Source organism: Xiphophorus maculatus, chromosome 21, assembly GCF_002775205.1.
Source record: "Xiphophorus maculatus strain JP 163 A chromosome 21, X_maculatus-5.0-male, whole genome shotgun sequence".
Taxonomy (NCBI): Eukaryota; Metazoa; Chordata; class Actinopteri; order Cyprinodontiformes; family Poeciliidae; genus Xiphophorus; species Xiphophorus maculatus.
This window is the reverse complement of record NC_036463.1, coordinates 24,166,976-24,191,432: the sequence shown is the minus strand read 5'-3', so window position 1 is coordinate 24,191,432 and position 24,457 is coordinate 24,166,976. Positions and strand designations below refer to the sequence as shown.

At 50.0% G+C, this 24,457-nt stretch overlaps 1 protein-coding gene across 10 annotated transcripts in view; it reads left to right on the top strand.

The window, feature by feature from the left end:
* LOC102216709 (histone-lysine N-methyltransferase 2C-like) overlaps nt 1–21,911 on the top strand; it is a 44,905-nt gene extending 22,994 nt beyond the window's left edge. For 9 of the 10 annotated variants that reach the window (XM_023325934.1, XM_023325937.1, XM_023325936.1 and 6 more), the window contains 42 exons: nt 61–357; nt 443–516; nt 588–791; nt 871–1,324; nt 1,411–2,063; nt 4,857–5,102; nt 5,170–5,480; nt 5,552–5,727; nt 5,808–6,167; nt 6,246–6,547; nt 6,624–6,705; nt 6,779–7,150; nt 7,355–7,466; nt 7,547–7,613; nt 7,701–7,764; nt 10,148–10,380; nt 10,463–10,864; nt 10,980–11,087; nt 13,083–13,805; nt 13,884–14,132; nt 14,210–14,365; nt 14,447–14,608; nt 14,679–14,811; nt 14,889–15,006; nt 15,086–15,261; nt 15,336–15,448; nt 15,516–15,653; nt 15,730–15,837; nt 15,910–16,008; nt 16,093–16,308; nt 16,395–16,519; nt 16,844–17,039; nt 17,887–18,096; nt 18,171–18,544; nt 18,980–19,092; nt 19,169–19,305; nt 19,395–19,522; nt 20,229–20,430; nt 20,503–20,619; nt 20,738–20,811; nt 20,895–21,003; nt 21,084–21,911. In XM_023325934.1, the coding sequence (XP_023181702.1) occupies nt 61–357; nt 443–516; nt 588–791; nt 871–1,324; nt 1,411–2,063; nt 4,857–5,102; nt 5,170–5,480; nt 5,552–5,727; nt 5,808–6,167; nt 6,246–6,547; nt 6,624–6,705; nt 6,779–7,150; nt 7,355–7,466; nt 7,547–7,613; nt 7,701–7,764; nt 10,148–10,380; nt 10,463–10,864; nt 10,980–11,087; nt 13,083–13,805; nt 13,884–14,132; nt 14,210–14,365; nt 14,447–14,608; nt 14,679–14,811; nt 14,889–15,006; nt 15,086–15,261; nt 15,336–15,448; nt 15,516–15,653; nt 15,730–15,837; nt 15,910–16,008; nt 16,093–16,308; nt 16,395–16,519; nt 16,844–17,039; nt 17,887–18,096; nt 18,171–18,544; nt 18,980–19,092; nt 19,169–19,305; nt 19,395–19,522; nt 20,229–20,430; nt 20,503–20,619; nt 20,738–20,811; nt 20,895–21,003; nt 21,084–21,176 (8,786 nt within the window). In that variant the 3' untranslated portion in view covers nt 21,177–21,911. The remainder of the gene's footprint in view (nt 1–60; nt 358–442; nt 517–587; nt 792–870; nt 1,325–1,410; nt 2,064–4,856; nt 5,103–5,169; nt 5,481–5,551; nt 5,728–5,807; nt 6,168–6,245; nt 6,548–6,623; nt 6,706–6,778; nt 7,151–7,354; nt 7,467–7,546; nt 7,614–7,700; nt 7,765–10,147; nt 10,381–10,462; nt 10,865–10,979; nt 11,088–13,082; nt 13,806–13,883; nt 14,133–14,209; nt 14,366–14,446; nt 14,609–14,678; nt 14,812–14,888; nt 15,007–15,085; nt 15,262–15,335; nt 15,449–15,515; nt 15,654–15,729; nt 15,838–15,909; nt 16,009–16,092; nt 16,309–16,394; nt 16,520–16,843; nt 17,040–17,886; nt 18,097–18,170; nt 18,545–18,979; nt 19,093–19,168; nt 19,306–19,394; nt 19,523–20,228; nt 20,431–20,502; nt 20,620–20,737; nt 20,812–20,894; nt 21,004–21,083) is intronic. The other variant, XM_023325935.1, reaches the window with a different exon arrangement.
* Nucleotides 21,912–24,457: the final 2,546 nt, after the last annotated feature.

Here is a 24,457-nt window from a genome sequence, read left to right as displayed (position 1 = left end):
ATCCAACAGGTGACCCTTAGAGGTGACCCTCCAGATGACCTTAGAGGTGTTCTCTGTCAGCAGCGTGTTCTCGGCTGCCGGTGATGAATGGCCTGGTTGCCACCGTTCCTCCCCTCCCCAACGCTCCCAGTGGGGGCAGCCATATGCTTGGCTTCAGCTTGCCTTCTGAGGGCCCCGCCCCCTCCTCTGCATCAGCCAATCGGCCGTCAGCTGTAGAAGGGGAGCAGGATGTGATGTCGACAGCTCAGAGAGGGACGCTGAAGTGGGAGAAGGAGGAGAGTCTGGGAGAGCTGGCGACCGTGGCTCCGGTTCTTTACTGCAACACCAACTTCCCTCAGCTGAAGCAGCAGTACCCCGGTACACACAGAGACACACACACACACTCACTCAACCCAGTGTTCCCAGGTAGTGCTCAGGTATCACAATGAGCGTTTGTTCCTAGATTGGTCCACTAGAGTGAAGCAGATCACCAAGCTGTGGAGGAAGGCCAGCTCCCAGGACAGAGCACCCTTCGTGGTGAGTTTCTGCTCCTCCTCTTTCTGATGGGTCCAGAGGAAACTGTTTCACACCCGATTGTGGTTCTGCAGCAAAAAGCTCGGGACAACCGGGCGGCCCAGCGCATCAACAAGGCGCAACTGTCTAATGAGTCACTGCAGCACCTGCAGCCGCCGCCACTGCCACCGCCGCCCCAGGGGGTCTATGACCCCATCGCCATGGAGACGGAGGCCGGCTGCAGAGACCCGCTGAGGCCCAGGGAATCAGAGCAGGAGCAGGAGTGGAAGTTGAGACAGGTGAGCATCTTGTGCTTCTCTGATGGGTGGGTGGGGCTTGCTGAGGGGGAAGTCTCTCATTGGTTGCTGCTCTACTCAGATGATGCGACAGAAGAGCAAGCAGCTGGCCAAGATGGAGGCAACCCAGAAGCTGGAGCAGGTGAAGAACGAGCAGCGGCAGCAGCAGCTCCGCCAGTCGGGACGCCTGTCCCCAGAAGGCTCCGCCCACCAGCAGGTCGCCGGGGGCAACGCCACACAGAGCAGGCAGAACCTCCCGCAGGATGTGGGGACACTGGACGATGTCTTCCTCAGACCTCAAGTCCCTGCTCCCTCTGGGTTCTCTTCACTCCCTCACTCCCCTTTGGCCTCCTCCCCTCTCCACCAGCCGCCGTCTTCCCCCCAGATGTTTTCCCCCCCCTCCTCCCGCCCCTCCTCACCCTGGGACCCATATGGTAAAGTAGCAGGTCCCCGTCTTCCTCAGCGCCTCGGCTTCCTCAGCGTCTCCCCCGCTCATGATGGCTCCCCTGCACTGTCCCCCGACCTGTCTGCCTCCGGTAGGTCCTCCCCCGTGTCCTCCTCTTTGCTCCACTCAGTCCCCCACCCCATTGTCTTCTCCTAACATCATCTGTCCTCCTTGCAGGTTTTCCACCAAGTCGAGCCGGCATGGTGACCCCCTCCTCCGGCTCCCCCCCCGACCAATCTCTCAGACCCGTCCGGGTGGGGGACTCCAGCCAGAGGACGAGCCTGACGATGCAGGGTGGAGTGTTTAAAGCCCCTATGCCCCCCCACCAGGAGGCAACGGGAAGGAGAGACCCGGGGTTCCCCAACAGCCCGGTGTCAGGTCTGGGCTCCCCCCACCGCAGCCCTTATGCCTCGGGGACACCCCAGCTGGGAGACACCCCAAGTTCACGGCCCTCCCCTGACCCTTTCAGGGACCCTCAGACCCCCGGTACGCCACACCCTCACTCTGACTGCGGCTACCTTGCCATGCCCACAGGACTGAGAGCAGACCCGGTCAGTCAGCCGTCGCCGTCCAGCCTGGACTCCTATCCCTCCAATCCGGGAACTCCCCGCTCCTCGGAACGGTTCCCACGGTCCCCGGGGTCTCAGCGAAGCGTCGATTTGTTCCCCCAGTCTGTGGGGACGCCTCGCCCCCCTCCTGAGCTGCACCTGCAGCAGCCCTCTGCCCCTCGGGCTCAGAAGACCCTGGCAGAGAGCCTCACTGCCCCGCCCCCAGCGTCAGCTTCCTCCCCTCTGGGTCCTGGACTGATGGCGGAGATGGGGGCCCCCAAGGTAACAACCTCTCTAGTTTCTTTGTGCAGATATATCTCTGTGTCCGGAGAACCAAATCTAAATCAGTGTTCTGGTCTTTCTGGATGTGACATCCTGATCCATCATCTTCAGACCTCAGGCAGCAAAAATATGAAGTTCATAAAGATGTTTAGATTTTATCTCTGGGAAGCAGCTGAGATGTGAACCAAACCTTCCTTAGACCAGCAGGAGAAAACTAGGATCCACCTCTAAGGGTGTCCACCTCTACCTAAAGGTGCTAACCACATCCCACAATGCAACGTAAACAGGAAGGGGTTCAGCTCAGGCTTTTAGCACTTACCTGCTAGGTGTGTTGGATCACAGTGTGGTCACGGTCACACCATGATCCCTAATTCTAACAGCTTTAGAGATTGTGTGGAACCGTATCAAGACCATGTGGAATAGGGAGTCTTGGTTCAGTTGTTTTGGTTTGCATGCTAGCTTGATTTCTGGTCCGGTCACAAACGACCCGGACCAGAGAGAGGACCGGACACCTCGGGTATGAAACCCCCTGTGTGGCAATGGTAACTACAATGGAAGGCGTTTGATTCCCTCTCTGTCGTTGTGTCCTTGGCAAGACCTTTCACCCGTCATGCCTGTTGAAGGTGGTTAGAGGGCCCAATAGATAGATAGATAGATAGATAGATAGATAGATAGATAGATAGATAGATAGATAGCATTTATTGTCATTGAACAGGATTCAATGAGATTTCTATTGCAGCTCCCGTGCAAAAAGTCAAATATATACAATAAATAAAATAAACAAACACACAATAATAATAATAACAATATATACAACTAAAATTAACTAAAGGCACTTAACCACACCAAAGAAGTAGCAGCAGGTCCAATTATGGCAAAATGCAGATGATGTGACAGTGCAAAGTGCAGAACAATATGGCTGTGTGGGGGTGGGGGATATGTATGTGTGACTGCGAGGTTATGATATGTGTGGGAGGGGGGGGCGGCAGGGAGTAATGGCTCTGACGGCTGTGGGGAAGAAACTGTTTCTCAGTCTATTTGTTGTAGTCCGTATATTCCTGTACCGCTTGCCTGATGGCAGCGGCACAAACAGTCTGTGGCCCGGGTGGCTGGAATCCATGGCTATGGATCCAGCTCTCTTCTTGACCTGGCTATGTAAATGGAGTCCAGGTCTGGGAGGGGGCATCCCACAATGCCTTGTGCTGTTCTCACCACCCAGTGTCAGTTGTTTCCTCTCCAGTGCTGTGCAGCTACCATACCACACAGTCATGTTGAGGCAGAGGATGCTCTCGATCGTCGCCCTGTAAAAGTTCACGAGCAGCCGTGAGGAAAGTCCAGCCCGTCTCAGTTTCCTGAGGAAGAAGAGCCTTTGTTGTGCTTTCTTCACCAGGTGGGAGGTGTTTGTGTTCCAGGAGAGGTCAGACGTGATGTGGAGGCCCAGGAACTTGATGTTGTCCACACGTTCCACCACTTCTCCATCTATGAGAAGGGGAGTGTGAGCCGTCCTCCTGGACCTTCTGTAGTCCACAATGACCTCCTTGGTCTTCCCTGTGTTCAGCACCAAGTTGTTGGCTGAACACCACTGAGTGAGCTGCAGAATCTCCTCTCTGTAGTGGGTCTCGTTGTTGTCTGAAATGAGACCCACTACTGTTGTGTCGTCCGCGTACTTCACGACTGTGTTGGTGGGGTGGATGGCCACGCAGTCGTGTGTAAACAGGGTGAAGAGAGCTGGGCTGAGCACACAGCCCTGCGGCGTGCCTGTGTTGAGGACCAGTGGGGACGATGTTGAGCCACTTATTCTCACCACCTGAGGCCTGTTGGTGAGGAAGTCTCTGATCCAGTGGCACAGTGAAGCGGGCAGCCCCACCTCGAGTAGCTTCAGCACCAGCTTGTCTGGGATGACGGTGTTAAATGCTGAGCTGAAGTCTACAAATAGCATCCTGACGTAGGTGTTGGGATGCTGCAGATGGGTCACGGCTGTGTGCAGAGTGATGGAGACAGCATCCTCTGTTGACCGGTTCGCTCTGTAGGCGAACTGAAGGCTGTCCAGGTTTGTGGGGACGAAGTCTCTGATGTACCTCAGAAGAATCCTCTCAAAGCACTTCATGATCACCGGGGTCAGAGCGACGGGCCGGTAATCGTTCAGGCTGGTGATGGACATCTTCTTTGGTACAGGGATGATGGTGGAAGACTTGAGACACAACAGGTGCCGTCGGTACATGGCAGCCTCATCTCTGCCAGAATACCCCTGGGCAGTTGTGGCTACTATACAGTAGCTCATCACCATCAATGTATGAATGACTAGATGTAGTGTGAAGCACTTTGGGGTCCTCTGGATGGTAAATAGTATTTGTATTGCACTGTATCAATTCAAATCTTTTGCCTCTGCCTCCGTGTCACTGTGAACTTGAACTTGAATCTTCAACTCTATTCCTCGAGGACTGGAGTCCTGCAACCTTTGGACCTGTCGGTGTTCCAACACACCTGAGTGACCGAATCACCTCAGTGTTCAGTCAGGTTCTCTGCAGTTCTGCTGATGACCTGATTATGGGACTGAAGTGAGTTGAAGCAGAGACATGTCTAAAAGCTGCAGGACACCGGCCCTTGAAGCCTGGAGTTCAAGATCTAAGAGGTTGCTGCATGCTGTAAATGTCCAACGAGAATCCAAAAGTTCTGTCCCCCTGCAGCTGGTTGTTTTCTGAACCAAAGATGATCTTGGTTTTCTGTTGCTATTTGGAGATAAAACAGAACCAGGGAAACTTCATATTTCCTCATTGCCTCTTCTCTGTACAGCCTCAACGGTCTCCAGGAAGCAGACAAGAGTCGTTGCCCAGAACCTGCAGCAGCCAGACCCCGAAGCACCCTGTGACACCTGAGATGGGAGTTGTCCATGCTACGGGTCAGGATGCTCTAGAGAAGGGTCTCATAACGACTGGCATGTCACCGATGGAGAAGTCAGGAACCGGTGACCTGTCCTCTCTGGATGGAGGGAGGAGCATGCTGCCTCAGCTTGGAGACTCTGAGGAGAAACTACAACAGGTGGGGCAGATCTTTGTCATTTTGGTCATCTTTGGATTTCTGACGTTTCTCTGGTTGTCCCATGCAGCGCCTGTGGCTCCGGCAGCATATCCTCCGGCAGCAGCACCAAAAGATTGCCTTACGCCAGGAGAAAGGTTTGCTGGAACCCACCTCAGGACCTGCTGCTTCTAGCGGTACTCTTCACAGCTGGTCTGCTGAGGACTCTTCCAGTGCCCCTCCTCCAGACCCATTTGAACGGCCTCCACCGCCGTACCCTGGTACAGTGAGACCTCTGACTCCTAGGTTTACTGGATGTCTTCCAGGCGAGGAGATGAGTGGCTTTCCTCCCAGTGAGGCGTCCCTCCCCAGACAAAACCTCCTGAGAGGACCAGCTGTCAGGTAGAAATGGCGAGAACCAGACCTTCAACTGTCAGATCTGTTCCTGTCACAGTTGGTGTCCCTCTTTCCAGGTTTGGTGTTCCTCATGGAGCCCTACAGGACCCTTCAGCGCGTCCATCCCTTGGTCCTGCTGTGGGGCTCTGCTCCATGGAGGGGAACCTGGTCCAAATGAGGAGGCCTGTGCCAGCAGAGTTCACCAGTATTCGATCGTTAATGCCCCACAACTCAGCAACACACATAGTGCCAGGTCTGAACTGCCGACTGAATAGGGCCCTGTTCATGTCCTGAAAGTGTTAAGTTCATGTTTCCCCACGTTTGCCTCCACAGGTGTTCCCCAACTCATCGTCCAGCGGCCTCCTCCTCCTCAGCAGCATGGCGTCATGCCCTACATTGAGCTCCGACACCGCCCCCCAGAGAACCGTCTGAAGCTGCCCTTTCCCCCACCGACGCCTTCAGAGCTACAGGAAGCCACGCCCACCAGAGACCCCTCCCAGTCCACTGCGCCACGTCCGGGTCCAGTCAAGATGGGGGAGGGAGGGCTGGGGCAGCAGCACCTGGGTTCTGCTCTCCCAGGATCTGAGGGTATTGAGGCGCACTTAGAGGGAGAGGACTCTGCTGTAAAGGATCTGGAGGACGTAGAGGTCAAGGACCTGGTGGACCTCAATTTGAATCTGGACCCAGAAGATGGTAGGAAGACCACAGGCTGCCATAAGTTCCCCAGAACCAGTCTAAAGTTAATATTCACATTGGTTGGTTCTGCTGCAGGTAAAGACCTGGACCTGGGTTCGAACGATCTGCACCTGGATGACTTCCTGCTGACAGGGAAGTTCGACCTTATTGCCTATGCTGACCCAGAGCTCAATTTGGAGGACAAAAAAGACATGTTCAACGAGGAGCTGGACCTTGGGGAGCCGGTAGAGGACCGGGAGGGGAGCCGACCCACCAGGAAAATGGAAAGCCCTGCCCACTTTCTGGGACAGCCAAAACAGGAATTGAAGGAATCTCAGAAGACTGAAGGTCACTCTTCAGACAGGCCTCAAGGAGCTCACTCTGCCCTTCTAATCAAGGTAGGTCATTGATTGCCTTATCGTGCTGAACCAAACAAAGAGCTGATAAATGATTTTTACTTTCAACTTTCCGCAGGAGAAGCTGGAGGACTCTGGTTTGGTTTCCTGTCCAGTCCCAGCCCAGGCTTTGTCCTCTGTCCATCCGCTAATAACTCCAGGTAAACCCAGTGACCACCCCTACCTCTTCAGCTTTTGCAACATATGTCTGATGTGTATCTCCTCTGTCCCCAGGGGAATCATCCGTCTTCCACCAGAGACCATTTGGATCCGCACCAATCCCCCAACCGATTCCTTCCGGTCCTGGTCCTCAGGGTGCCCCCACCCTGCCTCAATCTCCATCAACTCAGCCTCGACTTCTTTTAAACCCCCAGAACCATCCTCCTCATCCAGGCACTGAAACTCAGAGCATGAGCTCGGTCAGCTTTCCTGAGAACCAGGTCTCCCTTCAGAACCAGAACAAGTCCAGGCCTCTCCTGCTGGAGGAGCAGCCACTCCTCCTCCAGGAGCTTCTGGACCAGGAGCGGCAGGAGCAGCAGCAGCAGAAACAGATGCAGGCTCTGATCCAACATAAGTCTGACTCAGAGTCTGGAATCTCCGACATGGGTAAGATCAAAACCCTTTCAAACCATAAAGCTGTGACAGGACAGAAAATCAGAGATCTCTGAGGTCTCCTACACCTACTGATATCCAACCAGAATGAGAAGCAGAATCTGACCAGAGAGCCATTCTGAGCCATCTTGGGATCCTCAGGAGTTGTGTCTTTAGGCTCTGAGTCTTCATAACTCAATCTGGTTCTATGTTTTACAGATTTTGAGTCCATCTCTGATCCAATCATGAAGGCTAAGATGCAGGCTCTGAAAGGTATTAACAGGGTGATGAGTCAGGGACCCTTGGGCCTGAACCCAATGGTCATCAACAGGTATTGAATGGTCTCATCTGAACTTTCCAGGGTTTGGGTTTTGTGAACCATGGTTCTGATTGTGTTCTCTGAAATCACAGGTTCCAACAGAGTCCAGGAGCCCCAGGTCCCGAGTTAACTCCTCCCACTCCTCACCTACCAGAACAGGTACGCAGATTGTGGGCAATGACTCAGCAGGTCCAAGCAGTTTCATCAAAGCAGTTTGCCCTCTAAACAAATGTTTCTTTCTGTCAGGACGGGAAGTTAACCCCTCAACTAGTGCGCCGCAACCCTCCCAGCTTTGGACCCGGCTTCATCAGTGAGAATCAGGACACAAATCAGTTGATCTGATCATTATTTTCTATGGGTTTTTCTATATGGTAGATCTATAGAGAGGATGGGCCAGAGTTTTGGAGATCCTGCTGTTCCTGGAGAACTGCAGTGCTCATGTGGACCATGATAGCAGGACGCTAATCTGACTCGAGGACAATTTTTGGTTCTGGACATGTGTACTAACTACCAGGCCATATTGGAACCATACTGTCACAGTCTGGTTCATCTCCATGTAATCATGGACCTCACACATTTCCAGCCACAACCACTTACCTCTTATCCAGCCTGGATCCTCAGATTGCACAGGTCAACAGCCAAAAATTGTCTGGGGTTTTTCAACTGTTTTAGGGTAATTTTGATATGTTGAAATAAAAAATCACATTGGTCTTGCTCAATCAGGTCAACTTTCTGAACTGTGACCTGATGCAACGTGAGCATCAAAATGTCTGACTTGTTCTCACACATGGATCAGTTTCCTGAGAATCTGATACCAATGTGTGATGAGCAGGAGGACAGATTCCACCAGGACATAACAGAGATGGAGAACACAATGTTCAGTTTACATGTACTAACCCTATTCAGTGTTTATTAGACAATTTATATAAATCCTTTTTTGGATGAGAAACATTAACATACATGAATGGATAATGTCTCAAAAATGTAATGAATTTAGTCAGAAGATTGGATTTCTATAAATCAATTTGGGGAAAAAAATCTGACCTGATTGAGAAAAAAAATTCATTTTTGGATTCAGTGATGCATAATAGTCTTAAATCTGTTGAAAAAACAGACAACTTCCAAAAAATACTTTTTTGTAACCCAGTGTTTTACACCTGTTTTACCCAGTACTTCCTGGGCGACACCCTGCTGTTATATTCCAAAAACAAAGCGGCGGTCAGAGCAGACATGTTTTGTTGGCTCTTCTCAGCAGTAGCATTGCTGCTCCCTTCCTGGGACATAATGCTGCTGCTTCTTCACCCCAAAGGAGTGAATCAAGAGGCCTCCTTGGCATTTCCCCTCCAGGATCTGTTGCATGGAGCCTTTAACCCTAATCTGTTTATCAGTCACTATGAGAAGTTTCTACATTTTCCTCTCCCACAACAACCCCTGGGGACTCACATACACAACCTGGCAGAGACACATTTATTTAAATCAATTATAAGAACCTGTTTAGGGCTCTGGATTCCCAGTTTGAAATAGTTCCCCAGTCTCTAGAACTCGTTTAGAGAGATTCATGAGGAACTTCCTATTTTATTACTGTACAGCTGATATTTGTTCCTAAACGATCTATAGAGAACATCAACCTTCAGATGGATAGATATTCAGTCCAGAACATTTCCCTCATTTGTCCAGTGGTTCCACTGGTTCTGACTCCAGTTCAGGTCAGGAGCCAAGTCCTCTCTAGAGCTGAAGATCAATTAACCCACAGCTGACTTGCTAATCCTGATTAATTGCTCATTAATCCTTCTGCTCATGTTTACATTCATGGATAAGAATCTGATTTTGCTCCAAAAATATAAAAACTTTTGCCTGTCTCTTGTTACACAATTTAAGAAAATCCATCCCATGAAGTTCCTTTTCCTACCAGAGGGTGGACCCAGAGTTCACATCATCTTTATATCACATTTAGATGAAGCCAAGTTGAGAGAGAACCAGTCTCTTCCTACATGTTCCTCATTGGTTGGGATGTTGGAGATGAACTGGTATTTCCGTAAACAGCTTCTGACTTCAAGTCTTATCAGTTTTTATTCTGTATTTTTAACAGATTTTAGTTGGATAGTCACAAGAGTCTGCATTAACAAAAACTTTGACCCGGCAGTGTTGGGTTCTTTATTTTGGCTTGTTTCGTCTCAGGCCGCTATGTTGCTGAGACGGATTCTGCTCTTCATGGAGAAATCATGTGTGAGATTAAAGGGTTCAGGAGACCTGAGATGCTTCACATGCTGACCATCATCACAAACCATCATCATAAAATGTTTCAAGTCTCCTATCATGGTGACACAACCAGATCAGCAGTAATGTGTTGCAAATGGGATACGTGTCCCAACCATCCTGGATGTGTTCCAGGTGCTACTAATGCACCTAAACCTGGGTCTCATGTTTAGTGTGTGTTTTAAAGCCTCTTAAATGAATCACTTATTGCACATGTCGAACTCCATTCCTGTCCTGGCACCTTTAGATGCATCTCTGATGCCACACAGCTGAATCAGTAAGGAAGTCATTAGCAGGACTGGAGAACCTGACTGCACTGAGGAGCTAATTCAGTCAAATGATTCAGGTGTTTTGGACATTGGCCCTCCAGGCCCAATCACACGATTTAACACTGATTAGCAGAGTCAGCTGTTCATTCTCCAAACCTTTTTTTTCAGATGAGTCTCAGAGGCAGCAATACGAGGAGTGGCTAGGTGAGACGCAGCAGCTCCTGCAGATGCAACAGCGCCTCCTAGAGGACCAGATTGCAGCTCACCGCAAGGCCAAGAAGGCTCTGTCAGCGAAACAGAGAACGGCCAAGAGGGCAGGCCGAGCCTTCGCTGAAGAGGATGCAGCCCAGCTGCAGTACATCAGTGAACAGCAGGGGGCAGTCCAGAAACAGCTGGAGCAGGTAACTTGACTCACCTGGACCACAGACTCTATGGGTGACTTGCTTAGACTCAGTGTGACTCGGTGTGTAACTTCTTGTTCAGATCCGGAAGCAGCAGAAGGACCACACTGAACTGATTGAAGACTATAGGACCAAACAACCTCAGAGGATGCTGCAGATGCCCCCCCAGATGCCCTTGGGGCAAGTCCTGGTCCCCCCTACGCCCCGCCTGGGCGGTGCTGCTCCAGGTCACCGTCCAAACGTCCCCTCAGGCTGGACTCCAGGGTCTGGTCCTCCCATGGGGCAGAGGGTGCTTCCACAGCTTCCAGCCCACATGCCCCCCAACCTGCCTAACTGTCCTCGGGCCCCCCCTCTCATCCAGACGACTCTGCCCATGAAGCCAGTCCTGACCGCCCCAACGCCAGGCTTAACTAACCCCCAGGGCTCCCTAGGGGGCTCCCTAGGGGGCGCCAATGGAGCGCCAGGGGACGGAGCCACACCTCAGGTACGAGCCAGAGCAAATCCTGCTGGGAAATATTTTTAGTTGTAGATTCTATCGAACGTTTCAAAGGGTGCGTTTGGAGCTTTGTGGCGCTACCTTCTGCCATTTCCTTCTGCAGGTGAAATTTGATGACAACAACCCGTTCAGCGAAGGTTTCCTGGAGCGTGAAAGGAGGGAGCGCTTGAGAGAGCAGCAGGAGCGACAGAGGGTTCAACTGATGCAGGAGGTAACAGCATGGTGTGGAAGTGGCGCCAGTGGGTGGAGGTCATGCTGCAAATAAGTCCCTTTGTCTTCTGAAAATATTTGAATAAACTCATCTGAAAGTGCAACCAGAAATGAGGCTAACTGGAGAATCCCTGGACATGAAGCTCTATAGTTCACTTCAAAACGAGTCCAAAGAGTTACAAGGCCAAACCGTAATCTATGTTACTGTAGTTTAAATGGAGCATGCGTTAGCATTAGCGTCATTGAACTGAAATGCGTCCATCTGAGCCTCTAACCGGTCTTTAGCCGTTGCCTCTAAGTCAGATGGGCCTCGTTGTGCTCCAGTCCTGAAAGCAGCGCAGTGCGAAGCAGCCGGCTCCGCCGCCTGACATGCAGTAGAAGGTGTTGGGTTTTCAAAATAAAGTACATTTCAATGTTTCATATTTAAATTCATTTCGAACTGTGATTATGATGTTTTTTTTAAACTTTATTTTTGTTATTTTAGCAGTTTTATAGATACACATACATACATTGAACAGTTAGACCCCCCTCTAACAAAAAAATACAGACCACCTAGTTTGACAGAAGCAGTTGAGTAATAATCAACAAAAAAAAAGAAAATAGGTAGTTACATTAATTATACGGTTGGTGTCAAGCTACAACGAGTGATCCATTTCTTCTAGTATTTCTTGTATTTATAAGTGTCAAGTCTTAATGAAAAGGTCAGTCTCTCCATTGCGTGGATTTCCTCTATTATGTCCTTGAAGTCCAAACGTGACGGTGGTTCCACATCAAGCCACCTGCGAGTTCCAGCCTTCTTTGCACCCGCTAATAATATTAACAGGAGATATCTATCAGACTTCTTCAGTTCCTGGGTAAATTACCCAGGAAAACCACAGTAAAGTCACAGCGTAAATTTAAGTCCATTTTAGTATTGATTTCTTTTATCACTTCTGACCAATAGGGTGCGATCTTAATACATTCCCAGAGGACATGAAAATGTCCCGCAGACACATTCCCACAATTCCTCCAACATTTTGCCTTTTCAGTATCGTTACAATATTTACTTTTAATGTTCGGTGTAACAAAAACACGTACCAGGCATTTCCAGGAAAATTCCTTCCACAGGCCAGAACTTGACATGTGAATCACAGAGTTATATATATTTAACCAAACATGGTCAGTTATTGTTATTTTGGCCTTTTTTCCCCATTTAACCTTAATATATGTTGTATTACATTTCCTCTCCATTTGTAAACAGGAGTATAGTTTGGATACCGTTTTTTTGGGAGGTCTTCCGTTGCTCGAATCTAATAGGATTTTAAGTATACCTGCCTCGTCCTCCTCCAAAAATTTTATACTTTTATTGTAGTAGTGTCTTAACTGAAGGTATCTAAAAAAGTCAAATTTTTCCAGGTTATAGTTATCTTGAAGTTGTTTAAAACTTTTTAATTCACTATTCTTTGTAATCTTCCAATAACTTGTTATGCCTTTTTGTGACCACTGTGTAAATCTCTTATCCATTCTTGCAGGGAGAAAATCTCTATCATAAACTGGCCATCTTAAAATTCGAGCATTTCTTTCAGTCTTTACTTGCTTTAATATTTTATGCCATATGTCCAATGGTACTTTTATCCATAAGGGTATTAGGTCAGAATCTATATGTTTTTTAATAAGACAATGATCTCTGAGCCAGGATTGTAGAGGTATATCACTGTAAGACAGGTCTATTTCTTTCCATTTAGCGTCACATGTTGGGTCACACCAACCAACTAACACTCTGATCTGCGCTGCTCTGTAATAGTCCTCTAGGTGTGGTAAAGCCCATCCACCCCTTTCTTTTCTTTTGACAGTTGAAGTGTTTGGAACTGTGATTATGATTATTATAAGTGTGCGAATATATTCTACATATGTCTCATAAACCGACCAGAACTGGAGAAGCAGAAGCAGCAATTCAAAAGTTGTCTTTGTATTGTTTAGTTGTCACTTCCTGTCTTCTGTGTTGGTTTCTTCTCAGGTGGAGCGTCAGCGCGCTCTGAAGTGGAGTCTGGACCAGCAGGACCTCTGCGGGTCCGGAGCAGCCGGTGCTCCTGGGAAACGCGGACCGGTTCCTGGTGGAGGAGCTGGACTGGTCAGCAGCGAGGACCATCTGTCCCAGGGAGCGTTCTGCAGTGCTGAACCTGGACTGGGCTTCCTTCCTTCCTCCTTGGCCTCCAGGCATCAGGTCCAGGGGCGTACCGGGGGCGCCGACCTGCACCAGGGCTTCCCAGGAGGTTCCCTGCCCCTCAGGGCCGCCCCCACCGCAGCTCTCCATCCTGATGTTGCCGCAGAGCGAGGCAGCCTCCAGTTCAGGCCCAGGATGTCGGGACTGCTGCGTCCAGCGGGGATCAGTCCTCACCTGTTGGGACACGACTCCTCCTCGTCTTCACCATTGACCCCACACCCCCACTCCTCTTCTGGAGGCCTTGCCTCCCTCGCTGATATCATCCCTGATGACAAACCAAAGAACAGGAGATTGAACAGAGTTGAGGAAGGAGCCAGAACTCCTCTGTCGCCACACTCTGACATCACAGCTCCACCCACTCCGGCTGTCTCAGACAAGTCCTGCTCTACACCCACCCACCAACCGGACACTGCCTTCTCTGGCCTGGCTTCTTCACCTGACATAGAAAGACAGCAGAGAGGCAGCGTGGTGGAGGGTCACAGAGGCCCTGTGTCTGGGGGCAGCCTGGAAGTCAAGGTCAGTAACTGCAGTCCTTCTGGTTGCTTGTAGAGAAAAGTGGAGTCCTTGGACTTGATAAATCATTTATGCCTGCAGGAAGAGCTGATGGAGGCGCGGCCCTGCCGGGGGATTCCTGTGAAGCTAGAGGAGGCTGGGGAAGAATGCTTCTCCTCCCCCGCCTCTCACGGGGGAGATGGAGGGAAGGAGCTGCTCCGACACCTTCTGAGGGACAAAACGTCGCCCATAACGATGACAACTCCCTCCAGGCCGGCTGCACACCGCCAGCTGTCCAATGACGGCGTGCGATCTGAGGAAGAAGACGAGCCAGGTTTCCATGGTAACATGGTAAGTAATCAGTGGCAAGTCAGGTATAACAAGTCCTCTGAATGTTGTGTGGTGCTGAGGTTTTTTGCATCCTCCAGGTGCCACTGGGGGACGCTCCAAAGAAAATTAAGCGCACCAAGAGATTGAGTCTACCTGACAAAGACAGAGCTCCATCCAAGTCCAAAAGGAGGAGAAAGGAGGATGATGAAGAGAAGAGCTCCTCCTCTGACTCACTGATGACCCAGCTGAGTCAGGTAGAGCCCCGCCTCCTTTCTGATGCTCCTGTCTCGATTAATGCCGTCTACCTGCTGACCTTCTACCGGTCCTCTCCTCAGCTGTCAGTGCTGCCACTCATGGAGCCCATCCTGGGTGTAGACCTGAGCCTCTTCCCCCCATACGGCAGCTCTTCTATAGGCAGAGACTCCCTGCTGAGAGGCTCCTTTGGGAATGCCTCTTTGGATGGCGTCTCAGACTTCTACTCCCAACTCGTCTACAAGGTACGCTGCGGCGCCCCACACTGACACCACACCGCACCTGCTCTCCACTCATGTGCTGCGTCTCCTTCAGAACAACCTCAGTAACCCCCCCACACCTCCGGCATCTCTGCCCCCAACACCTCCACCTGTAAGCAGACAGAAGATGGTGAACGGCTTTGCCACAATGGAGGAGCTGACCAGGAAGGAACTGAGCGAGCAGGAAGGTGAGCTTCAGGTTCTGTGTTGGGATGCAAAAGTCTTTACCTCTGCTGACGGCTCCTTGTTCTCCCCTCACTGACAGACTTGCCAACTCTGAAGCACAAAGAGGATGAGCTTCTCAATCTAACCCACTCCTCCAAGACCGTAGATGTCCCTGCATCCCTGCCAACGCCGCCCCACAACAACCAGGAGGAGCTCAGGTAAGCCCCGCCCCCTCGGAGTTCTACTTGTACAACACGCTCATGCACTGAGTGGTTTTCTTCTTCATGGGTTTTCCAGGGTCCAGGAGTCGTTGGAGTGCCACAGTCCGGAGGGGTTTGTCCCGTCCTCGTCTCCAGAGAGTATGGTGGACATGGAGGTCAGCAGGTACCCTGACCTGTCTTTCATCAAGCTGGAGCAGCCCTCGCCCTGCCCGTCACCTACATTACCCATCATTCCCTGCACCTGGGGCAAAGGTCAGCTATCTGAAGCTACTTACCTGAGTTATTGTGTTCCACACCTGTTGACTAGCTCTTCCATCTGTTTTCAGGCTTTTCAGTGAAACAGGAAGTGAAGACAGAACCACAGCTCCAAGTGCAATCCACCTGTTCCAGCACAGACCTGGTTACCATAGCGATCACTCTGAACCCGGCCGCCTCTCAGGTCAGTGTCCAGCAGTGAGTGGCCAGTTTGACCAGAGCAGTTCCGTTTAACCTGAGTCCATTCGCAGAACGTCCCGGGTGTGATGGCGGCGGTGGCGGCGCTCCTCAGGGTACCCGGCCCCATCAACTACCAGCTGAGCCGAGCGCCGACACTAGAGCGGAGCAACCTGGCCCTGCTGGCAGGAGTGCGTGTGCCGATGTCGCAGGTCCGTGTTCCTTGGTGGTTTTAACCGACCGGATCCAAGGGTCGCGTTGCTTGCTGACCTCTCCATGTGTTCTCAGGGTTCAGCAGCATCCAGATTGCAGAGAGCGCCACCTGCTGCCAGAAACTCGCCACGCTGCTGCAGCCGCTGCAAAAGGCTTCTGGTAAACGGAGTTCACTACAGACAGGTGAGCCTGGGCGGAGGGGGCTCGATGGAGTGGCAGAGTGAGACAGGAAGTGACAGGAAGTGTGTCTTGCAGGACGGTGAGTCCAGAGACGGACCCAGTTTGGTGTTTTGCAGTCCAACCTGCTCTGCTCTATTCGAGTCAGAGCAGCAGAACCGCTCTGCAAGACCCAAGGTAACCCAGTCTGTTAGCTTTCTGCTAACCAGCCTTTTTACGCTCTACGTTTCCCATCATGCACTGGTCTCTCTGTGTCCTCAGCCTGCGGTGCCGGTGCTTCTGGATGGTTCTGGTTCAACTCCTCCTCTCAGCAGAACACAGCACCAGTACGCCAACAACATGTCCTCCATTGCTGTCCATTCTCTCCCACGCACCGACTCTTCCTCCTGCTCTACTTCCTCCTCCTCACCACCACTTGCCTTTCCACCTGCCTCTGCTATTACCATGGAGACTAGGCCCCACCCCGACAGCCTCAAGGTGAGACTGATCCCCAGTTTAACCAGTTTAAGCCTTCAGGTTCCTTGCCACCAGGTGGCTCATGGATACCTCTCTCTGTTTGACAGGTGATGGTCAAGCTAAAGCCCCGTCCACGGACCGTGTCAGGTGATGACTCTCTGTGTCCTCAAGACTTGAAGAAGATGAAGATTTCTCGGTGGAGACGCTGGAGCTTCAGCATTACTCTCAACAGGTAAGTGTTCAAGGTGTCGGCCATGTATTTAATTTTTTTAAAGGTTTTGTTCGCTCTAGTGGCCTTTATTTGAAAGTAGTTCAACAGGAAACAGGGTAATGAGAGAGTGGGACGACATGCGGCAAATGTCGCCAGGCCGGGAATCGAACCTGCGACCACCGTCACGAGTACTAAGGCCTCAATATGTGGTTGTGCTTTGCCCCTGTGTCACCACAGCACCACAGGTGTCGGCCATGTTGGTGACTGCAGGAAATGCTCTGATTCTGTTCCTGTTGGACCTGTCCGGGTCCCTCATCCTTGTTATTCCCTTCGTCTCCATCTTAGGGGTTCCCGTGTTGCTAACAAGGCGGGTGCCATTCCAACAGAGGAAGAAGTGGATGAGCTTCTGAAGGAGTTTGGAGCATGCCTGCGTCCCGACCCGCTGCCTAGAGACCAGCGTAGGTGCTGCTTCTGCCATCAGCAGGGGGACGGTCTGACGGACGGCCCTGCCCGACTCCTCAACCTGGACCTGGACCTCTGGGTGAGTTCTCCAGCCGTAGACCCAAAAGCACTGAATGTTCCCTTTGCTCATGTGCCATTCAAGCAATAATATCAACAGAGTAACACCTGTGACATATCGGATGATCAATCTAAAGCTGTGTAATCGACGTCATCCGGTTCTGTTCCTCTTTTCGCATGCGATTCATTTTGCATGACATCATCGTTGTGGATCTTGGATCATTTCATGGTCGTTGGATGCCTGATTCCCTTTTGGCTGGAGTATCGATGTGTCGCCCTCCTTGGGGCTGTGATGGGTTGATCTTCACTCAAGATATGCCTTAGGACCCTCCGTAGTGTTCCTGTGGTGCCAGGGGAGTTGTTCAGTTTGGCTGCCTTGGAAGTGCTTGAATGGAGCATTCAGTCACGGCAAATTAGACAGCAAGGCATCGTCCTCTGGATCAGGTTATTCTGCAAGGGTCAACTGGGCCTTCTCATTGAGGTATGTGCTCAGGATTCCTTACGGCATTGACGGTATGAGTCCTTCAGTGCTTTCAGCACTGCACTCTGGCGGTCAGCAGGGTTGAAATAGAACAAAGCTACATATGTAACTATGGATCAATGAATCCAGAAGGATCAACAGAGATTCTCTGTCACTCAGAATCCTTGTTTTCTCCAAGAAGATTCTGTAGGAACAGAGCCTCGGATGACGTCAGGTTGTACAGCTGCTGATTAATCGTCAATTATGTCACAGGTGTGACTCTGTTGATATTATTGCTCAAACGGCGCAAGCGCGAATGGAACATTCATTGCTTTCAGCTCCACCCTCTGGCGGTCTGTAGGGATTCATAAAACCGTAGCGACGTACTTAACCTACGTATGTTCTGCAGGTGCACCTGAACTGCGCTCTGTGGTCCAGCGAGGTGTACGAGACGCAGGCGGGCGCGCTCATCAATGTAGAGCTGGCGCTGCGGCGGGGCCTGGCGCTCCGCTGCGCCCACTGCAGCCGCTGCGGCGCCACAACCGGCTGCAACCGGCTCCGGTGCACCAACACCTATCACTTCACCTGCGCCCTGCAGGCCCACTGCACCTTCTTCAAGGTACCCAATCTCAGCTAGCCCTAATCACCTGAGCAGTTTGAGCATGCTCAGTAACGCTGTTCCGTATCTGACAGGATAAGACCATGCTGTGCTACCTCCATAAGCCCAGGACCCTTCTTGTGAGCGGGGACAGGTCATCCAGCTCCTCCCCGTTCTCCACGCCCGGCCTGCCCTCCGACCCCACTCCCGGCTCCGACCCGTATGACTCGGAGCTGCGTTGCTTTGCCGTATTTCGGCGAGTCTTCGTGCAACGGGACGAGGCGCGGCAGATCGCTGCTGTCGTGCAGCGGGGCGAGCGGCAGCACACCTTCCGTGTCGGCAGCCTGCTGTTCCGCGCCGTTGGCAGGCTCCTCCCACAGCAGATGGATGCCTTCCACAACGAGGCCGCCATCTTCCCGGTCGGTTACCATGCCAACCGCTTCTACTGGAGCATGCGCTACAGCAACAGGTGAGGGTTAGACTTGCCTCCTCACTGATTTTTTTGATCAGTGCAGATGAAGTATAGTAGCTCTATTCTGTCTCATATTAAAGTGGTGACTGTGATAAAATATGGAAAAAGATTAATTAAAGTTACTGCAGCTTTAAATGTCTTAGAGAAACTTTAATAAAGAAGACATGAATATATAAAAGCTAAGATTTTAAATTATTTCATAAAGTAATGTGAAAGATCTCCAAACCAAACGGTTGCCACAGGAACATTGGTTGATTTTAAATGGCCGATTTTCTGTTTTATTCATAGTCACAGCAGAAAACATGATTCTGTCAGAGTGACAACACCAGGCCAGAAATAAAGAGCAGTCATAGTTCTGCTGGTTCTGGTTCAGTGGAGTCCATAAGGTTCTGGAGGTTCTGGATCGGGACTAACGAACAGTTCCATCCACAGACGCTGCAAGTACCTGTGCTACATCGAGGAGCACGAAGCCCGGCCGCTGTTCAAGGTCAAGGTGGTGGAGAAAGGTCACGACGACGTCGTCCTGACGGGGGCCACGCCTACAGGTAGTCGCCACGGTAACCAGGAACAGGTGAGTAGACTCTGTCTTTCTCTGACCCGCTTCGACCTGACTGTGTGCAGCGGCGTGGGCCCAGGTTCTGGAGGCGGTGGCCCGGATGAGGAGCTGCAGTGGGACTCTGAAGCTGTTTCCTGTTTACCTGAAAGGAGAGGAACTGTTCGGCCTGAAGACATCTGCCGTGACCCGGATCATCGAGTCTGTAGGTCCAACTGAAAGACGCACAGAGACAGAGACACCCGACAGTGACACACACACCCTAAGCCTAACCACGTCTCTCTCTCCCTCCAGTTGCCGGGGGTCGAGGCGTGTGAGCGCTACACTTTTCGCTACGGCAGGAACCCCCTCATGGAATGGCCTCTGGCCTTCAACCCGTCCGGCTCGGCTCGCTCTGAACCCAAGGCCTGCCAGGCCAAGAGGTAACGAGTAGAACTGCACCGATCGCAGTTTTCTGGTCGATTTGCGATCACTGATCTTTAAAAAGATTAATTGGCCAATTGAAATTTTGAGCAACACTTTTTTTGTCTAAAATGTTGTTAAAAATATCAAGAAAGTGTCTGAGTTGGCAAGAGCAGGGCGACTATTGACCCAGTGGGCGGGGCTAACAGTCTAACCTCTCACTGCAGAGCAGCAGAGTAACTTTGCTGAGGTAGATAAGATTGGATGAGATCAGCTTCATTGCCGACCTCCCAAAGTTAAGGACATTGGGGCCGACACTTTGTGTTGACATCACTTCCGGTTCCTGATTACTTCCAGGTGGAGCCAGCAAACTTTGGGCGGGGGTTGGGCTTGTTAAATAGTTCCACGTCTTGTGGTGTTTGATTTCTGTTTCTGGACAGAACCAGGAGAACCAGAACCAGGGTTCCTGGTTCCTGGATTTGAACATAGTGAGGCTGAAAAAGCTGCTCTGATTAGTTTAATAATATATCAATTACTAAAGTATTAGTGATGTCTGGCTTTCATCGTAGTTGCCGGAAGATTTCTGACATGGTGAGAACATCCAGAATTAATATGTGACCAGAGAAGGTCCAAATGTTCAGAACCAGTCTGGAGCAACCAGAAACCGATGTTTGGTCCAAAACCTTGAGGAATCCATACCTGTCTTACCTGCCTTCTCTTTCCCAGACCTTACCTGCTGACCAGTGTGGCCCCCAGGTGTCAGGGCTCAGTGGGCTCCATCGTCGGCCTCGTTCCCGGCGTTCTGTCTTTGTCTCCTGGCGAGTCGGTGGCTGCTGCCCATCAGGGCCGCCACTCCAAGTCGGCCCAGTACCGCCGCATGAAGGCAGAGTGGAAGAGCAACGTGTACCTGGCTCGCTCTGGTATCCAGGTGAGCCTGCTTTGAGAGGAGGCGACGGCACCCCCCCCAAGGGCCGGCTGCTAACTCTGCATGTGTTTACAGGGACTGGGGCTGTACGCCGCCAGAGACATCGAGAAGTGCACGATGGTCATCGAGTACATTGGGACAATAATCAGGAGCGAGGTCGCCAACCGCAAGGAGAGGCTGTACGAGGCCCAGGTGATTCACCTGACACACCTGACCCTGGCCGCCCTGATCTGATTGGTCAATTCTGACCAGGGCACGTCTAATCAGCGGTCTTGTAGCTCATGTAAATCAGCTGTTCTGGTGTTTGCAGAACCGAGGCGTGTACATGTTTCGGATCGACAACGACTATGTGATCGACGCAACCATCACCGGAGGACCGGCGAGGTAAGAGACAGAGATCTGAAGCTGCTGGCAGCGCCTGCTCTGTGCTCACCTGGGAATGGGGTGGGTCTTTGTGTGACCGACAGGTACATCAACCACTCCTGTGCTCCCAACTGCATCACTGAGGTGGTCATGGTGGAGAAAGAGAACAAGATCATCATCAGCTCCTGCAGACGCATTCAGAGAGGAGAGGAGGTCAGGTCCATATAACAATCTGTCCATTATCAGGCAGCCTGAATGTGATTGGCTCATCATATTTTCTCCGCTCCCTTCAGCTATGCTACGACTACAAGTTTGACCTGGAGGATGACCAGCACAAGATCCCGTGTCACTGTGGAGCCATGAACTGCCGCAAATGGATGAACTGAGAGCATGGAAGCCTCTGGCGCCCTGTGGGCGGAGTTAACATGACATCATCACTGGTCTGTGGGCAGAGCTAGCATGACACCATAATAAAACTGATTGATTAGATCAGAGGAAATAAAATTTATACTTAATTTACAAATGGGACACATTTATAATCTGTTGTGGGTGGAGTCTGTGCTGACGGGGCGGAGCTTACTAAGAGGCTGGTCCTCGCTGTAAATTGGTTGTAAATGTGAGTGTAAACGCCACTGAAATAAGCGAATGTGTCGTCCTTTAACTTGCACTAAAACATAAAATGACAAACACACAAACCTACCTGATTCCACCACTTGGTCCTCCCCTCTTCCTCCTTCTCATCAGTTTCCTGTAAAATAAGATATTTTTTTTCTTTTTGTATTTATTAATGAATTAAGCTATTTTCTAAAACTATGGTGCATTTGAGGTCCAGTGTGTAAATATCTGTACCATAAGTAAAAAGTCAGACACAAAGATTAGAGCACCCCCCCACTCCTGTGTGTAGACAGGCTTCTGTTACTTCACCCAGAGTTTAGGCTGCAGGCGTCTGCTGCCGTGTAAATACGAGGTTTATTCAGGCCCTGCTGTGTACAGATAGACGACATGAAGCCTTGTCTCTGTTTTTTTATTAATGGATGTAAACAAAGTGATGTTTCTGGAAAATATGGTGAATCTGATTTAGAATCATTTACAGAAAATAAATATTTTACATCTTAGAGAAACTTGGTGTTTTGTCACTGAATTGTTGCATATGAACTGTTGTAAAGCTGCTCAGGTCATTCATCTTCATCTCTGCAGATCTTCAGACATGGTCAACTGTTATGTTAAAAAAGAAGGAGCAAACTGTTAATATTTGCAACTACATATGTAAATTGACTAACTTATTTAATCAGCAAGATAAAAACAGATTGAAAATCTAATTTACTGTACAGCAGCAAAACTTAAATACATAATTTCAAGCTTTAAAACCCCAAATCTGACATTTAATATTGATGTATGCTAGAACCTGATGAACTAAAGCCTACCAACGACCCTTTTCATAAGAAAGATCTTTCAAATGAAACCAGTTTCAGGCCTCCAGGTAATCACTGCCTGGTGTCTACAGTGGACCTGGGGAGCACCAGATATGCTGGACAAACCTCCATGTTTGTAGTACTTGCAGTATCTAAGAATTAGAAAATTAAAAGATTGCCTCTGAACCACCAACTACTTAATAGAAAGTTGTAGAAACTGATTTCAACTGTGATAGTCTCACATCTGTCGACAACCCACATGTCCTACCTGCTGGCCTCAGAGGAATGGATCCTCTAAGTCAAAGTGTCTGGACTGGTTCTACATTCCCGATCGAACGTAGTCAGAGTATGTTGGGTTAGGGATAACCATTCTCATTCGGCTGTTTTTGCTGCACACTCTAGCAAACCGTAGATCAGCATGAGCTCCACAAGCTGTAATTGAACTAGAATGAGCTTGAAAACATGTAGAAAATCAGCAGTTTGGTGGCCCTGGGCCACTCCCTTCATATAGACGCAATAGACTCCCATTCATTTTTCGGCCTAGTCAAAGTCTGTCAATGAATGTCCCTAACCTCAGTTGCCTCTTACCTCAACCAGATTTTATTCCATTTTTATATGTTTTTTAGCTCATTTTTTAAAATAAATAAATCATAGCTCCTTTCCTGGGAAGATGGCTGAGTGGTGACATCTTGCTATGGCTGCTTTTGCTCATCCTCTTGGGTGGCACTGGGGCATGGGAAGCTGTAATAAGCAGGTGGAGATCTGCTTGTGTGCAATTCACTTTGGTTCCAGCCCTGGTTAGGGGAGGACGATTTTGGTCTGTTGGACATTCCTTCAAAACATCAGCAGAGTTCACCAGTAAGTATCTCTTTAATGCATTAATGTATGTGTTCATGTTGAAGTTATAACATTTTTTCTGAGCAGGTGGCCATAACAGCTCTTCAATGAAGGGAAGGCTGTCACCACACTAAAACTTTATCTTGTGAACGTGTCTGAGTTCCTGGGTTACTTTCGGGACATGCCTCCATCCACATCGCGTGTCCCAAAAAGTCCATGGTAGCCATCCTGAGAGCCATCTCCTCTGATGTATCCAAACTGGGAAAGCGTGTCGTCCTCCGACAAATAAATGTCAAAAAGGGGAAAGTAAACAAGGCGATTCCCATGAATGACCTCCATGCCTGTCAGAGGATTGCACGCGACAGGATCCCTAAACTTCTTGGTAAGACTTATATAAAATTCTTTGCTATATTCAATTACTTACCTGAGTGCCTGTCATTTAGGAGCAGGCACACATGCTCCTACATGGCAGACACTTAATGCCTGCCATAAAGCAGCATGCTCCTAAACGGCAGGTATTAAGTGCCTGCCATGTAGGACTATTCACAGATGGACCCATATGTCATTTCTTATCTCAAGCTCTTTGCATTGTGAATCTCTCCAGGTTGTGTATTGTGTTTTCTGCTATCTGCTTCATCATTTTAATTTATGTTTTTGTAGACAAACTTGAGAAAAAACCCACACCATTGAACCTGTGCATGTTCTATGGTTACTTCAGTGTGTACCTTGCAAGCATCTATAGGCACAGAACTGGTGTTTTGACAAACATGACAATATCAGAAGCAGACAAGTCACGGATGGATGCCAAGTGTGGCAACAAGGGATTCGTCATAAACGTAAGTGTAATGATATTGCACTTATAATTAAACACTTGTTAGATCTACCTGAGTGCCTGCCATTTAGGAACATTCACAGATGATCCTAAATGGCAGGCAACATACCTTCTCCTTTGGCACTACAGGTCAAGGAGCACAAGACAAATAGGGCTTTCGGGAGAAGCTGCAGCCATCCACTGACCTTGTTTTCTACAATGAAAACCAACAAAAAGTCAACAATCTACAGCAGCACCTTCAGAGTGCATGGACCAAGATGGGGTTCTCTGGGTCCCCAACCTTCTGTCATGATTTCAGCCCTTCAGCTCTACCTTGACTGTGCTGATTACTCATTACTCTCACCTGCTCTGTGCTGCTCCCTATTTAAACAGCTGCTCGTCACCAGCTCAGTGCGAGATCGTCTGTTGCCACTCTCACAGCTTTCAAGCCTTGTCTCATGTTCCAAAGAGTTTTCTGGTTTTCTGATCCTGCCTGTTTTTTGACCACAGATCTTTTCCTAATCCTTCTGCTGGTGGAAGTCCTGTTTCTGACCCTGCCTCCTGCCTTCCGGTTACTGGATTTTCATTGCCTGAGACCCTCTCATGC